This window comes from Oncorhynchus kisutch, linkage group LG20 (genome assembly GCF_002021735.2).
Source record: "Oncorhynchus kisutch isolate 150728-3 linkage group LG20, Okis_V2, whole genome shotgun sequence".
Lineage (NCBI taxonomy): Eukaryota > Metazoa > Chordata > Actinopteri > Salmoniformes > Salmonidae > Oncorhynchus > Oncorhynchus kisutch.
In genome coordinates this window covers 39,700,662-39,717,393 of record NC_034193.2, presented here as the reverse complement: position 1 = coordinate 39,717,393, position 16,732 = coordinate 39,700,662, and the positions used below count along the sequence as shown (strand labels likewise).

Sequence of the window (16,732 nt, the reverse complement as noted above, 5' to 3'; positions counted from 1 at the left end):
CACACTTAAAAAAAAAAAAAACTCTAGACCTGTTGAAATCAAGGGAAATTCGCCCCCTCAAATAACATGTCTGAAATTACCCATTGGTCGTAATTGTATTTGTGTAGGGTTCAGCATTTTTTGAAGTTGGCTCTTGGTGTCTTTCATGTTGGGTTGTGTAAAAATAAATCTGGAGACTCGCTGAAAGTCCAAATCACAAACAGATGAGCAGGTTCCATGAGAATGGCAGTCTTTCGGAGGTCCATGTGTGGCTCGGCTGAGGAACACAAATGGGAATTTTAATTGGCAGTGACGGGCACAACTGGCCACATTCTGCATGAGCTCCATTAGGACCGTTCAGGAAACAGTGACACGTTATCTGAAGGAAGGGGAATATATGTGTGAGCTCACACATCCATGGGTGTAAAATAAAGGGTATCTGATTACAATTGATGGTTTTCCAGTGGCCTTGAGCTTGAAATCAAACCCAGCTTCCGAGACATTTTCTGCCTCTTCTTTTCCCCGTAAAAAATAAATAAAATACTAAACAGTAGGGTACAGTGCTTGATTGCAACAGAAGGCAATGTGAATAGAAGATGCAGCACTCAAGAGGACACTGCTTTAATCTTTCATTAGTAAGTCTAATTAATTCTGATCTTATTCAGAAAGCGTGTCAAGATATTAAGTCAGGGGCAAGCTCGTGATAGCAGTTCGGTAATAATCAAATCAAATTTTATTTGTCACATGCACCGAATACAACACCTTACAGTGAAATGCTTACTTACTAGCACTTAACTGCATTGTTAGTTTAGAAAAATACCTAAAAAGTAAGAAATAATTCAATAGCAGCAGTAAAATAACAATAGCGAGGCTATATACAGGGGGTACCGGTACAGAGTCAATGTGCGGGGGCACCGGTTGGTCGAGGTAATATGTACATGCAGGTAGAGTTATTAAAAAGTGACTATGCATCAATAACAGAGTAGCAGCGTAAAAGAGGGGAGGGGGTGCAATGCAAATAGTCTGGGTAGCCATTTGATTAGATGTTCAGGAGTCTTATGGCTTGGGGTTAGAAGCCGCTTGGACCTAAACTTGGCGCTCCGGTACCGCTTTCCCTGCGGTAGCAGAGAGAGCAGTCTGACCTGGGTGGCTGGAGTCTCTCACAATTTTTAGGCCCTTCCTCTGACACCGCCTGGCATAGAGGTCCTGGACAGCACGAAGCTCGGCCCCGGTAATGTACTGGGCCCTACTCACTACCCTCTGCACAACTTTGAAGACACACGTCTTTTCGCCTCCTAAAAACAAGGCCCGAGGGAAGGAACCATTTTGAGGAGACAAGGAGAGGACACAAGGAAAATATTTGAGATTCACCCACACTCAATAGCAACTTCTTTTTATAGCCCTCTTATGCTGCCATCTAGCGGCCAGTTTAGAGTATAACAATAACATACCCCATGACCATCCATCCGTGCATTCTGCTCCTGCTTGGTTGAGTGCATTTTTCAGTACAATATGGTTGTCTTATTAATGAAAACAGTGGCATACATGTGGGGATACTAATCATCAATATAAAACACATTTCCCCACTTTCATAGGACAAATATCCCTTTGCTGCTGGTCTTTAACACATTGTCTGGCTTTCTATCAAGCGCATTCACACATATTCTGCAGTGTGCTATCCCGACTGCATTCATTCTAATTTAAGCGCCACCTTGCCACGGTCACAATGCATGGATACATAATGCATGTGTTGTCACACAATTCACAGCCTCCTAACTTTCAAATCGTTTATTTCTCTTTTTCATGTATGAAGTTTCAAATGGTTCCCACAGCAGATGCAGCATGCAGAGATGGATAAGAAGGTATAAACCTAAGACTGAAACCGTTTCTTTGCCTCCACCCTATAATAAAAACACACACACACAGATCCCTTTCCTCCAATAGTGGACACATTTAGCACAAACCTAAAAAAAACAAAAAAAACAAAGGAGGGACCACTAATACTACCATGTTAATAACAAATATATCTGTAAAGAAAAATATATATACAACAAACAAAAAAAACATCTCGAATGGTTTCCCCCTGAAACAGAGCTGGTAGGCTACTCTGGGGCATAAGTGAAGCTTTGCTGGAATTAGAAGTGACAGAGATATCCAAAAGATTATAGTTGTTTAGAATAACAGTTACATGTAGTGGAGTTACTTTGAGTCATTTCCATATTTATTCAACATTCACCAATTCTTTTTTTTTTGGCAACATCCATATACATGTCATTTTCATTTGTCATAATATATTAACATTAAGATTCATATGTAAACAGAGATTTTCAAAAAATTGATCTACATGCACAAAGGAGAAAAAAAGGGGGGGGGGGGGGGGGAAGAGAGAACCCTCCATGTCATGCAAGCACATCACAAGACTTCGGGGGCCTTTTAAGATCAGATAAGAGCCATCGTCGTGCAGCACGCCATTGAAGACAAAACAGCGGTGCGAGGCGGGCGCATGCGGCACAGGATCACGCACGTGAACACCCGCCCGTTGGTGCATTCAGTTGAGCAAAAAAGCAGAGCCACAAACTTAAAACACGTTTAAATTCCATAAAATGTATAGATACAAATAAAAACCTGTTCTCTCTTGTCCCCTCTCTCTGTGTAAAGAACGTTGGTAGCTTTATAATAAAATGCCCTTGTCGGTTGCATCTTCTCAAGAAAAAAGAAGAAGAATGTTCAGGAGGTAGGGAGGAAGAGGGCCCACCTGTGACCTTGCACTATTACATCAACTCACGGCAAGAGTCCATACAATGTTTGAGAAACCGAATTAAAAGATGCTCATGAAATAGATGCAAATTACATGGTCAAGAAGGCTAAATGTGTACGTTGAAATCAACGCCTCTCATAACCCGAACCAACTTAACATCCCTCAATGTCCCAACTATAGCCTACTTACTGTAAGTTACCTCAGCTCTGCCTGCAGTTAAGTTGTTAAATGCAACCCCCCCCCCCCCCAAAAAGCTAGATTTACCGTATCACAAGCATTTAAACCAAAAGCACTCATCTCTACTTCTATTTGATAGTCTGTAACCAATCCATATCTGTAACTTAACATGGCTGACGAAAGCACTAAATACAAAAACCCATTAAGGAGAATATTCTAAATGGCCTGTGATGTCCTACCATCCAGAATGAAGACGTGCTTTTTGTTGGAATAAGAGACTTACGGCGAAAATTATTTGCATAACCAACCAGTAAAACCGCAAGCTTGTATGTGCAGAAATTTAAATATTATTCTCTCTACTCCACTGCATCTTCAAAGCAAGATGATCGATGTCCCTGACAATATAAATATGTATAGTGCACAATCCCCCTTATAAAAAAAAAAGGCTGTCTTACATGATCTTAAAAACGTAGCTGTTCAAAATATTGGGAGTGAAAGAAGCAGGGAAAGCATTTGCCTGGAAAATGTCATTGGACTGTTTGAGTCGTGCAGCATGCACATTGAAATAAGCAAATTCTACCGAATGTTGATAGAAAAAGATGTATACCATTATATTCAACTGGTTTATTATATGTTGTGATTGGCACTTCATGCTCTATTTTTGTGTTGTGTTGAAATCAAGTACATCAAGTTACATCACAGCTAACTACACACATCCCCCACCCCCCCCCAAAAAGCCAAGACCAAAATAAATATGGAAAAAAAAAAAATCCCAACTGCCTCAAAATCAAAGAGAAACACACTAACCCTTCCTCCACCAAACTGAAATACTCGCTCAATGATAAAAAGCTGTCCTTCAGGCTTTTAAAGTGCTACACCGGGTTATTGAGAGAACTCATGTTCGATAACACTATAAAATGGTTGGCGTCAGAAGGCTCGGGTTGAAGAAAAAAAAAATGGGGAAAAAAAAGAAGTGGCTTCACAGAGAAAAATACTTCCATTGAAAAATACACAAGAGACCGTTGCTGGATGACACCTTGAGCAGATCCTCAGAAATGGAGAAGAAAGCGAAAAGGGATTTTTTGCGGGGGCCCGTGAGGTCAGTCACACGTCCACAACCATCTTTTTGTGTATGTCTAATCCTCCCACCACCTAATGGAAGACAAGAGGGGCAAGAAACTGTCACGGACGCAACAGACACCTTTAGAAATTGAACAGAAGTGACGCACCGCGATCATGATCATGGGAATATGATTGCAACATTTCAGATAAATTCATAGTTTTTTTGTTGCAGAAATCCCTGTTGGGAGGATTTCCTGATTATCCCCTACTGGTTCCAGGAAATCCCCCAAATGGGATTTCTCAAACTTGTGAACATTTTATGGAAAGTTTCAGGAACTGTGCAAACCCTATCACAGAGTTAAAACGCTGTTTCTTCGACTCACCGCACAAAACTCCTCAAAGGATATCCTCCCGTCGCCGTCTTTGTCTGCGTTGATGATGGTTTTGTCAACAATCTGCTGGAGCTGGGTGTCCTTTAAGTTGTTCCCCACCATCATCTTGAGGACCTGGAAGAGTTCGCCATTGGATATGTAGCCGTCCTTGTCCATGTCGTAGATCCTGAAGGCAACTAACAGGACAAGGGGAAGACGGGAAGGTTGGGTCAGACCTCTGTGTTTTCATCGCAGCGTCATTGGAATGACCTGCCAATACGCGTATTTTAAAAATGGAAGAACTTCTGAACATCCAAGAACGGGGATAATTTTTCACACAGAAAAGCAAAAATCACAAACATTTGCTTTATGAGCTCAGCATTGGTGTATCGACAAAAAGGTGGGTAATCACTTTAAAATGGGGGGGCGGGGGGGACGTCACAGTGAAAGCAGTTGAGATTAGTTGGCAGTCTACTTACAGCGCAGTTTCATCTCTTTATCACCTTTGACACTGAACTGGGAGACGCCCTCAATGAATTCTGTCAAAGAATGTGAAGCCATTTAGAGTCAACCAACAATTAAAAAGGACAGTAAACAAGGACATGAACACACATCGGGGGCTTTCGAGGAAAATGCCCAACGGCCCAAAAACTATTAAGGCATTTTCTGATTTAAGGTTGGTCAGCATATCATAATAATGCAGGCCAACACATCTTAGAAAAAAAACATTATACATTTAAGCATTTGGTTGATGATTTCATTTCAAGGTGAAACAGCACTGGTCATTATCCACAAGGATATCCTACAACAAAGACACCAGACTAAAACAGACAACAAAGGCTCTTTTGAAGTTAGAATTGAGAAAAGGTGAATAACCCCATATATCAGTCTTACCTTTGAAGTCGACTTCCCCATTGCCATCTGTGTCAAATATATCGATAACTCGCTGTACAAGGGGATTCTGTTGGAGTTCCGGTAAGGACATAAACTCTTCCACGCTCAAGGAGCCAGAGTTATCTAGGTCGAGTTTCTTAAATCTCTTTCCTAGCCTCTTAATCTCATCAGCATCAACTGAAATAGAAAAGGAGAGAGCGAGAAAGGGTGGCGTTAAAAACCGACCGATTCACATTTAGGGGAACAAAACTTTACACAGCAGACTCCATTTTCTAGGGTAGCAACCACCACCGCCGGGTTTCGGGAAGCACACTTTCAGCACACGGGGGAAAAAAGAAAACGGGCCAACCTGGTCACTTACATCTGGTGTTATGGTCCTTTGCGGCTTTTAGAATCGATTCACCCATCCCCGATTGATTCTTACCCGAATTCTTGTGAGTGCTGGCCATAGCATAGCCGTCCCAAGCTACCGCCCACCTAGGTGTAGTTTGATACTGGTGGCCAACATTGAGCGACAGCAGCAGCACACCTCTCGGTTCCCCACTCTAAGCTCTTTCACTGTGTCATGTGACGCCTCCTTCACACACTAATCACTGGACTGATATGCATTAATCGTAACGTGGACACAACAGCGTGAGGTGGACTTAAGTAAGACTAAGTGTGAGCCGTAATGTGGGCGGGATTTCACAAAATGAACCTTTCACCTGCTGCTGTGCACAATGCTTGATTCTACATACATGAGAAAGAATATTCCAGTAGTTTGTTAATACGATCAACCTCGCACTAGTATTAAAATCACCTACAGAGTCTCCCTGTAAATAACAAGCTATTTTTTTTAATCAGTCTTCGAGGCACAATTCATATCTACAGACTCAAAAGTATTTTTCCATCAGCTTTATTTGACAGTTACAGGCAATCCGTAGTTTCTCTCTGACCCGATATGGCTTGGGTTTGCTGAGGCGTTCCTCTGGGCACCTCGATGTGGCAGTGGCGTTTTAGTCAGCATGATGACAGGCTTAACAAGTAGGAACCAACAGCTGCCATAACCGAGACCCACCACTAGATGTACCACAAAACAAGTGAGTGGGGTGTCACAAGAACTAGAATATTACTATGGCGGCTATACATTATGGGGTGCTGCCAATACAGCACCACAGTGAAAACTGATGCCCTTTTACATCTATTTGTGAGCAACTCTCTGCAAAATGTGTCCTACCAAATTGGAAAAAACGTAAACACGCAGCGCCTTTCTACCGGATTGTGGGGGAGGGTTCTTGAAATCCAACATCCAATCAAAATGTAGCCGCTTAATGTAAACGGCCCATTCTAGGCGTTTTAGCTAATACGACATTTTGGATGGCTATGCGACACTACCTGGCAACAGGTGCTTATGCATTGGTAATTTCATATCTCTACATTAAGAACCTTATTAATTATGTGGAAAATGAATTGAAGACAAATCAATATAAGCCAGAAAGTTATGCACCTTTTTCCAGCCCCCAAAAGCCCGTCAGTAGTAGTCTGACATGGAGACAAGGAAGGATGCTATTGAAAATAATTTGGATATAGCCAGCCCATTGATGATCATTTTAGTTAAGCTGATTTAATTTACACCTTAATAATTTCAGCGTTAACGATGGACTAATAACTCTTGTATTTAAAAATATATATTTTCTCAGTTTTTATACATCAATAGCTCCTCCCTTGACACAAACTCTTTATCAGGGGACACAAAAATGTAGCTGCAGAGGCACAGGCCCCAACAGCACTGCATTAATTCAATTACACAACAGTATATGCCAGACAGTGCTGGGTACCATTCTGTCCGTGTATACAGTCCACGAGTGTAGATCAAATAGATGGAGGAAAAAAGTATTTATAGCCACAAGGCAGAGAGAAACACCCCTCACTCCACACACAGCTAAATGGCTGGTGCTGCCCTCCCCTCGGGAAAACCCTAGCAACAAGGAAACCCAGCAAGCCAACACACAAAAGGGGGGAGGGTATTTTGAGAGCTGCAGTCAGACAGCCAGCTGGAGAGGCTTTCAACACAAACTGATCTGCAGAAGGAGACAACGTGTTACATTCACATCGGTTTCATAATTCGGCTCACTGGGCCTCATCTCCCTCACAACCAATGACCATGCAGACAGCTTGAGAGTTCTGAGACTGTCTCCCGAGTCTTCATGAATCAAGCCCCGGTTATGATATTTTAGGAACACTGTTACCACCACAATTGGGTTATCAACAATTTGTTATGTTAGTGTTACTAGCATTCAGGCACGTGTCAAGATTTAGCCCCGTACGAGTCTAAATAGTCATTTTATAGTAATTCTAGACACTGGTTTGCTCTAGAGACCTGTAAACAAATCATGTGTCCCCCCCCCCAGAGAGAGATAACTGCTACGCAAGCTAACCAATGAGCTAACCAATATCACACCTATAAACCAACTACGCATCTGACAAGAGGCAGATAATAAGGAAGCGGCGGTGACTAAGTTGCCATCGCACTTAATTCACTGCTGCAGAAACACAACCCCCCCCCCCCCCCCCCCCTTACATGTGGGCGAGTCACACCGCTGATCTTACTGAAAAAGCGGCACCCACTGGGGCGCATCAAAGCACTGCAGCTCTCCCAAACAGCCAAATAAATACTCTCAGCTCTGTCTCTATACAATATATGGGAAGTTCATTTGTCTTGATGTGCTGGTTTGTAGCTCAATTTGGATGGTTTATTAGCTTGTTGTTGTTGTTTTTTTTAATATACATAATGCGTTTGTGGAGTTTTTTGATCGGAATGTGCCTGTGAGAATGTGTGTGTACAAAAAAACAAGTAAATACAACCTGTCTATAGATGCAGATCCTCTTCTAGTTTGATGAACAGATCATGAATTGCTCCAAAGAACACGGTAGCCAATACATGACCGTCTGTGTACATGCATACTTGTGTGTGGGTTTGCATGCATACTTGTGTGTGGGTTTGCATGCATACTTGTGTGTAGGTTTGCATGCATACTTGTGTGTGGGTTTGCATGCATGCCACGTTCTGCTGCGTCACCATGCTTGACTGGTGCTCCTTACGACACGCCCAAAGCTCTCAGCAGATGCTAAAGATCGCCACTTAGAGATACGCACACTGTTCTAAGACTAGTCTAAGCGGGGAGGGAGGGTGTACAAGTGGGTACAACTACAGAAAAACACAAGGTGTTAAGAGGGGAGTCACCATGTTCTCTTGAAGCGAAAAACAGTCTTTGCAGGGCAAGTCATTTTGTCTGTTTAGCTACAGCTTCAGCCTTACACAGGGAGTCACCTAACCCTCCGAGTAGAAGTTGCCCCTCTGCTAGGATCAGCTTCCCCTTCCCCGTATCCAACCTTTACCATTCGGGGTAAAAGACAGAACTGACCAGCATTCTAGGGGTCTACTAACGAACGCCCTGACTAGTGGACCTGGACAGGGATCTGGGTGAGCTCCCAGTGTTCAGACCCTGCCAGCTCGGTGCGCACAGCTGATTTAAGGTTGTGCGCCTTCTTGACACGGCGAACAGCTGCCCCACGCCCTGCTCCCAGGACTGAGGGGGTGGGTAGAGACTCCCCAAAATACCACACTGTGGGGAAAGTCCATCGGCTGGCTGAGGTTTGAGACCTGTTGAAGTCTCTTGTTTTTTTGATTGTCCTGCAGGTGCGCAACCCAGGCGTGACTCTAAATACAGGTGTGTTTTTGATGGTGGGGTTGTGTCAGCTGGTCCATAAGCATCAAAGTGGCAAGTCCTTATGAAGTGAGACCCCTAAGTCAACACCAGAAAGTAGTACCGCCTACTTGCACCCGTGACAAAGTCCTACGCGAGTCTGGTCTCTCTCAAAACGATTGAAAACCTAGCATTTGCTTTTCCAGTCAAACACATTCTGTACAAGACTGGGCGGGGAGAAACAGAGAGAGGGAGATTGTTCTGGGTTAAGTCAAGTAAAGTAACAAGTGCCGTCGGTCCGACGGCCACCCCTGTGACACCTAACGTAACAGCTCGTTTGGGAGGTGCAGAGGTGCCCCCCCCCGAACACACTCGACACCGGCCAACATTGACGTGAGCTCTGGCTCTGCACGCCACAATCCTCCACAGGAGGGAGTTCCTGAAAAAGTAGAGCCTGAAAGTTCGGTCCTGAAACTCTAATTAGCCCCATTTTCTCTTGAGGGGTGGGTGGATTGATGAGGGTGGAGGGATGGCGCAGCAGGGTGACAAACCAATTAAAAATGGAATATTACTCAGACTAAAAATAAATAAGGCTCTCCCACCAGCCCTGAAACTGACCTTTATGAGGGGGGGGGGGGGGGGGGGGGGGGCATTTTTTAGCTGTGGCAGCCAAGTGCTCAAGCCTCCCAGCAGCGTCTGAGACTGGGTCACACTGAAGGGCTGAAGTATGCAGTATAGCGTGTGGTGATGTATATATTGGTCTGCTCAATTCCCCCGACCGGACCAGTTGTTTACCTCTTAAGTGTCCCAGACTTTTGTAAACTGCAACGCCTATGGTAGATTCTGGCCTTTGAGTTGACTGGGCGGTCACTCTTTAAACCAGAGACAATACAATCCCATAGCCTAAACTATTTTTTTTACATCAAAATTGTTCTCGGTCAAATTAAATTCGATTAAATTCCAGTCATATCTGAATATTACATACAGGACAGCCCACATCTGATATTGTTTGAATCACAGCAGCAGTATTGGAGAAGTTGCCGGGTGACGCTCTCAAATACTTACAGTGTGTACACATCTCCAAGGGATAACTTGCTTCGTTTCCCTAGAAAGAAAGAGGAAAAGAATGGTGAGAATGACCATCCAATCTAATGTCTATTCAGAAATGAAGACAGGAAACCATAGCTAATAACATTCACCATTAAAATCTGTATTTTCTTCTTCAAAATATAGGAATTGTGTTGCTATAATAAGATGGCATTCGCACCAAGGCTCTGAAATATTGCCATTTTACCATTGATTACATTGTAACAAGTTGAGCGGTGACAAGCTTATGTAAAAGACCCGATTGTGTGCACCACATAAGACAAACGCCATACCAATTATTGCGTCCGGGGTATACTACCACCTCAACATTGACACATGAAAGTGATGATGTGCTAATATATTGATGTGAGCTTGGTACGTTAATAGGGAAACAACATTAACCCTACAGAGTGGCATAATATCCTGCCACTAAAACAGCAGGTAGATTTGAAAACCATTCTCGGTCCATCCCACTCTCTGCATTTTGTTTATCCCTCAGAAGTGGCATTCTCCATTATGCATGAGAACAAACAGAATGAACTGGATTCTGCCAGAGCTGGAAATGAGGGCAATCCACTGCCTTTGCCTTACCGCATCTCAGTGGGACATAAAGGAATTGAAAAAAGGAGAAAGGCTGAGCCTTCCTTATTAGATAAAGACTTGGGCCATGACTGAAGGGCTAGCCAAAAAGGGGCATGGACTATCCTAAATGCCTCTAAATAACTATCCATTTAAATCCAAGTTAAAACATTTATCTCCTGAATATCATAGAGCACTTCTGTGGCTCAGTTGGTAAGAGGCATTAGTCACGCCAGGGTCATGGGTTCAGTTCCTGCTCGGGTCACATATACAATGCATTAGTAAAGTCTTCAGATCCCTTGACTTTATCCACATTTTGTTACGTTACAGCCTTCTTCTAAAATAGATTCAATACATTTTTATCCTCATCCACACACAACCCCATAATGACAATGCGAAAACAGGTTTAGACATATTTGCAAATGTACTCTTTATTTTATTTTATTTTTTAACATATCTTATTTACGTAAGTATTCAGACCCTTTGCTATGAGACTCGAAATTGAGCTCAGGTGCATCCTCTTTCCATTGATCATCCTTTAGATATTTCTACAACTTGATTGGAGTTCACCTGTGGTAAATTCAATTGATTGGACATGATTTGGAAAGGCATGCACACCTGTCTATATAAAGTCCCACAGTTGACAGTGAATGTCTGAGCGAAAACCAAGCCATGAGGTCGAAGGAATTGTCTGTAGAACTCTCTAGACAGGATTGTGTCAAGGCACAGATCTGGGGAAGGGTACCAAAAACATTTATGCAGCATTGAAGCTCCCCAAGAACACGGTGGCCTCCATCATTCTTAAATTGAAGAAGTTTGAATCTACCAAGACTCTTCCTAGAGCTGGCCGCCCAGCCAAACTGAGCAATCGGGGGAGAAGGGACTTGGTCATGGAGGTGACCAAGAACCCGATGGTCACTCTGACAGAGCTCCAGAGTTCCTCTGTGGAGATGGGAGAACCTTCCTGCAGCACTCCACCAATCAGGCCATTATGGTAGTGGCCAGACAGAAGCCACACCTCAGTAAAAAAGGCACATGACAGCCTACTTAAAGTTTGCCAAAAGCACCTAAAGGACTCTCAGACCGTGAGAAACAAGATTCTCTGGTCTGATGAAACCAAGATTGAACTCTTTGGCCTGAATGCCAAGCGTCAGGTCTGGAGGAAACCTGGCACCATCCCTACGGTGAAGCGTGGTGGTGACAGCATCCTGCTGTAGAGATGTTTTTCAGTGGCAGGGACTGGGAGACTAGTCAGGATCGAGGGAAAGATGAAAGGAGCAATGTACAGAGAGATCCTTGTTGAAATCTTACTCCAGTGCACTCAGGACCTCAGACTGGGGCGAAGGTTCACCTTCCAACAGGACAACGACCCTAAGCACACAGCCAAGACAATGCGGGAGTGGCTTCAGGACAAGTCTCTGAATGTCCTTGAGTGGCCCAGCCAGATGCCGGACTTGAACCCAATCAAACATCTCAGGAGAGACCTGAAAAAACTGTACAGCGAAGCTCCCCATCCAACCTGACAGAGCTTGAGAGGATCTGCAGAGAAGAATGGGAGAAACTCCCCAAATAAAGGTGTGCCAAGCTTGTAGCGTCATACCTAAGAAGCCGAGGCTGTAATCGTTGCCAAAGTACTGAGTAAAGGTTCTGAATACTTACGTAAATGTGATAGTTTTTAAAATTATTATTATACATTTGCAGAAATTTCTACAAACCTGTTTTTGCTTTGTCATTATGGGGTATTGTGTGTAGATTGATGAGGGAAAAACGAACAATTTAAATCCATTTTAGAATAAGGCTGTAATGCAGCAAAATGTGGAAAAAGCCAAGATGTCTGTGAATACTTTCAGACTGCACCGTATACTAAAAACATATGCACTGTAAGGACAGTAAGTTGCTTTGGATAGAAATGTCTGTCAAATATTCGAATGGCTAGCGAGGCTACCTTGTGTAAATCCACACATCATCCAGAATGTGCTGATGAGGACTATGTTGCAGAATCCGAATCGGGATTGCAAGCCGAAATTCCTTTTCTCTGTGATGAATACAAAACAGCGAAAGTAGGAGACCTGTTTCGACTTGCTCCTGACAACAAAGCCTGGCATAACCCAAGACTGATCATTGACAACCAGAAAGACACGGCCCTGTATTTCCATCTAGCTAAGCTTTGGATTCAATACCAAATAAAATTACATTGTGCATATAGGCTCCATATCCTCCATCACTTGAAGTCATAAAATAGTAAAGGAAATGTCAATAAAAGTATCATTCAAGTTGTTTCATGAACAGTATTTTAGGGATTTAGGCTCCAACGTACAAGCAATGTGACTTTTGTCACTATGACTGGTGTGGGTTACTTTTGGTTTGGCAAATATCAACATTCTGTTTCACACTTTCTTCATTTGATATAGGCTAACCTCAACTCCAAGAATCCCATAGATGTCCATGCTCAAAGTGTTTTCAAATCACTGGCACAGTAGGGTTGTTGCTGCAACAGTCATGTGCCTCTGACTTCAGGTCACACAGAGCATTCAATTCAAGTGGACTGAGGGGTTTAGAATTACACCATTTCCTTGGTGTAAGGTCATGTCTGTGTGGTAACCAAACAGTGGGAGTTCTAGAAGTAAACCTAGTTTTGTAATTATGACATTGCAAAATGGTGCGAGGGCAGATGGGTTGGATTTAGGCCTAACTCAGCTGCGTAGTTTGTACCACAATTGCCAGTCCAAACATATAAAATGAACAATGATCTTGTTAGTTTCTTTTCAACATCCTTTCCTTCAGGCAACTAATTTGTCACTAACGATTCATTCTAAAAATAAAAAAAATGTCTAGGCGTATTCAACACTGTTACCAGTTAGTACTCACATTACTACAACTGGGTTTGGAAAGTGAGGAGTATTTTCTTCCAAATCCATCCCCTTTGTTTATCTAAAACATCTGTACTAAGGGTTAAGAAGAAGCAAGCCAGTCTCCCGACACGCATTGTATTGAAAAACTTTCACAGTATATGCCAAGGCTGGTAGTAAGCTACACATTTTGCTTTTGAGCACCATGACAGCACTATCTGTCAAGAGCTGAGAACTTAATACGTTTTATGAAAAATGTGATATATTGCAGTCAGAGCCTAATACACTTGACTTCAACAGTTCTCACTGAGGGCCTGCTTACAATTGGAATGTGGTTTCAAAGAGACAGCCTGAGTGTACAATCCATCTACCAATAGAATCCATTAAAACCAAATCAGCGTCATCCCAAGTCCTGGCTGCCTGCAGCGACAGCCTATAAAGGAGTATATAGTACACTGAACAAAAATATAAAACGCAATATGCAACAATTCAAAGATTTTACTGAGTCGGTATCTGGTGTGACCACCATTTGCCTCATTAAACACGACGCATCTACTTCGCATAGAGTTGATCAAGCTGTTGATTGTGGCCTGTGGAATGTTGTCTCACTCTTCAACGGCTGTGCAAAGTTGCTGGATATTGGCAAGAACTGGAACATGCTGTCATATGTCAATCCAGAGCATCCCAAACATGCTGAATGGGTGACATGTCTGGTGAGTATGCAGGCCATGGAAAAACTGGGACATTTTCAGCTTCCAGGAATTGTGCACAGATCCTTGCGACATGGGGCCGTGCCTTATCATGCTGAAACATGTGGTGATGGCGGCAGATGAATGGCAACACAATGGGCCTCGGGATCTCGTCACGGTATCTCTGTGCATTCAAATTGCCATCGATAAAATGCAATTGTGTTTGTAGTCCGTAGCTTATGCCTGCCCATACAGACATGACAGTTTGTTCAGAAATTCTTTGGTTGTGCAAACCCACAGTTTCACCAGCTGTCTGGGTAGCTCGTCTCAGACGATCCCTCAGGTGAAGAATACGGACGTGGAGGTCCGGGGCTGGCAAGGTTACACATGGTTGGTGGTTGTGAGGTCGGTTGGAAGTACTGTCAAATTCTCTAAAATTACATTAGAGGTGGCTTATGGTAGAGAAATTAACATTAAATTATCTGGAAACAGTTCTGGTGGACATCCCTGCAGTCAGCATGCCAAATGCACACCTTCAAAATGTGAAACATCTGTGGTATTGTGTTGTGTGACAAAACTGCACAATTTAGAGTGGCCTTTTATAGTCCCCAGCACAAGGTGCACCTGTGTAAAGATCATGCCGTTTAATCAGCTTCGTGATATGCCACACCTGTCAGGTGGATGGATTATCTTGGCAAAGAAGAAATGCTCACTAACATGGACATAAACACATTTGTGCACAAAATGAGAGAAATAAGCTTTTTGTCCATATGGTAAATGTCAGGGATCTTTTATTTCAGCTCATAAAACACGTGACCGACACTTTACATGTTGAGTTTATATTTTTGTTTGAAGCAAATATTCAGATCCTATAGCGTATTTAAGGTTGATGCATTTGTGTTCTTTTTCCTGAAACCACTATGCACACTTGGTCTGAGCTAAATGCTGGCGCTTCAGAAATGCATTACAGGTCCAGTATGCATGCTTAATAATCAAGTCGCCTACTGACCCCCCAAACATGGGCTATGCGTGTACAATTAATGTAGGCCTATGACCGTTGGAAATTGGGAGGAACAGGAAATAGGTCAGTGAACGACAAGATATCAATCTTTTTAAATGGAACTCTGATGCAAATTGATATGACTGGGGTAGTATGAAACTGTATCTGGCCTTCTGCAATGCATGTCCTTTTAAAGCCATTTATTCAGATCCCTGTACTGGGACTGGTAAAAAGAAAATACAAATAATGTAACGAGAGGTAATATAGAAAATGTAAGAAAAGGTGGATCTTTGGGAAGGAATTGTTTCTTCCTGGAAATGTAGTTTAACATTAATAAATGTGACTGACTAACTAGAACAGTCCTGTTCTTTTTAACACATTCCCACGAGTAGTTAGCTAGCTGTGTTGATTGGGAACCACGTTAACGTACCGTGCAGCTCTCATAAGTGACAAACAGGAAAAGTGCCCATTTGCTGTGACCATGTAGTATGTTTTAACTAGTGCTAGTTCAGCTTTGTTGGACCTGCGTTATAAAGCCGAATATTGCCGACACAAGTTGACAAGCGCATCTAATTTATGCACAAACTAAGGCGTGACAGCCTATCGATATTGTTAGTGTTGCCTGCTTGCGGGTTCAGGAAAGATACGATGTTTCACTTTTCCCCCACAAGCTCGCGCCATTTTTCATGTGCCTATAGCTTTAGCTAACTGGCTAGGTTGTTGGTTTAGCTACTTGTCACACATTTTGAGAAGTCTCAGTATAGCTTTTCAGAACACACCAGAATGCGATAAATCATCAAAACATAACGTTGGCCATATTGCCATATCTGTGAACATGAAATTGTGCGTGCAAAAATGTAACGCGATACACGCTTTCAAGCTCATTTGGTCGGGAGAATAAGAACGTAGTGCAACGAGATCTTGGATAGCCTTGAGTGCTATGCATGCATGCATATGGTGTAAGATTTTGTACACGTTCGGTTCAACATTAAAATAGCTAGCTATAGTTTTCCTTACCATTCTGTCGGTTGGGTTTCTTCACCTGGTGCGCAAGAGAAACAATTTGAAAGGACGACGTTGCACAATCAATTTTAAGACTGTTTCAGGGAAATATTTCTGGTTGTAATAAATATAGACCAGCTTGACTTGCTCTCGCCTTTTCTCTTTAAGGATGACGGATTCACTGCAGTAGCTACAGTGGATCCGCAGAGGAGGTTGTGTTGGTGTAGAGAGCGAGCGAGGTTGAAAGGCGAATAGGGGGAGGTGCGGCTATACAGTACATCCGGGTACCCTGTCTATTTCTTTTAATGTATGTATGCCAACCATGTATTGTGACATTTACATAAAATTGTAGCCTATCCATCAATACAGGGTTTAAGTGATGCGTTTAATGCTTTTCGGCGTAGGCCTATTTCCTCATCCAGATTCTAAATGGAGACCTATGCAGTAATGTTTAAGTATGTGGAAAAATCGACCAGTGAATATGAATGCCACACCTACAGGCTTGCCCATAAAGATGCATGGTTGTAAGATTGACTATTGCAGCTTTCTCTTTCACGGGCATGAATAGCCATACTGTACTAGATATAAAAGATGAAGCCT

General features: G+C 42.8%; 1 protein-coding gene across 1 annotated transcript; it reads right to left on the bottom strand.

Annotated features, from left to right (window-relative positions):
* Window positions 1–1,752: 1,752 nt before the first annotated feature.
* Window positions 1,753–16,422, bottom strand: LOC109865672 (calcineurin subunit B type 1). The gene is made up of 6 exons (XM_020454038.2): window positions 16,148–16,422; window positions 9,993–10,032; window positions 5,242–5,418; window positions 4,827–4,886; window positions 4,360–4,544; window positions 1,753–4,066 (listed from the first exon to the last, which is right to left on the bottom strand). The coding sequence occupies exons 1-6, from the start codon at window positions 16,148–16,150 to the stop codon at window positions 4,019–4,021; spliced, it is 513 nt and encodes a 170-aa protein (XP_020309627.1). The 5' UTR covers window positions 16,151–16,422; the 3' UTR covers window positions 1,753–4,018.
* Between the last annotated feature and the right edge of the window lie 310 nt (window positions 16,423–16,732).

Bases quoted from the DNA above. Each gene is read 5' to 3' on its own strand.
- LOC109865672 (XM_020454038.2), bottom strand. The intron at 4,887-5,241 runs GTAAGACTGATA...ATTCTTTGACAG, and splicing joins TGGGGAAGTCGACTTCAAAG to AATTCATTGAGGGCGTCTCC. The intron at 4,067-4,359 runs GTGAGTCGAAGA...GTCTTCCATTAG, and splicing joins CCTTTGAGGAGTTTTGTGCG to GTGGTGGGAGGATTAGACAT.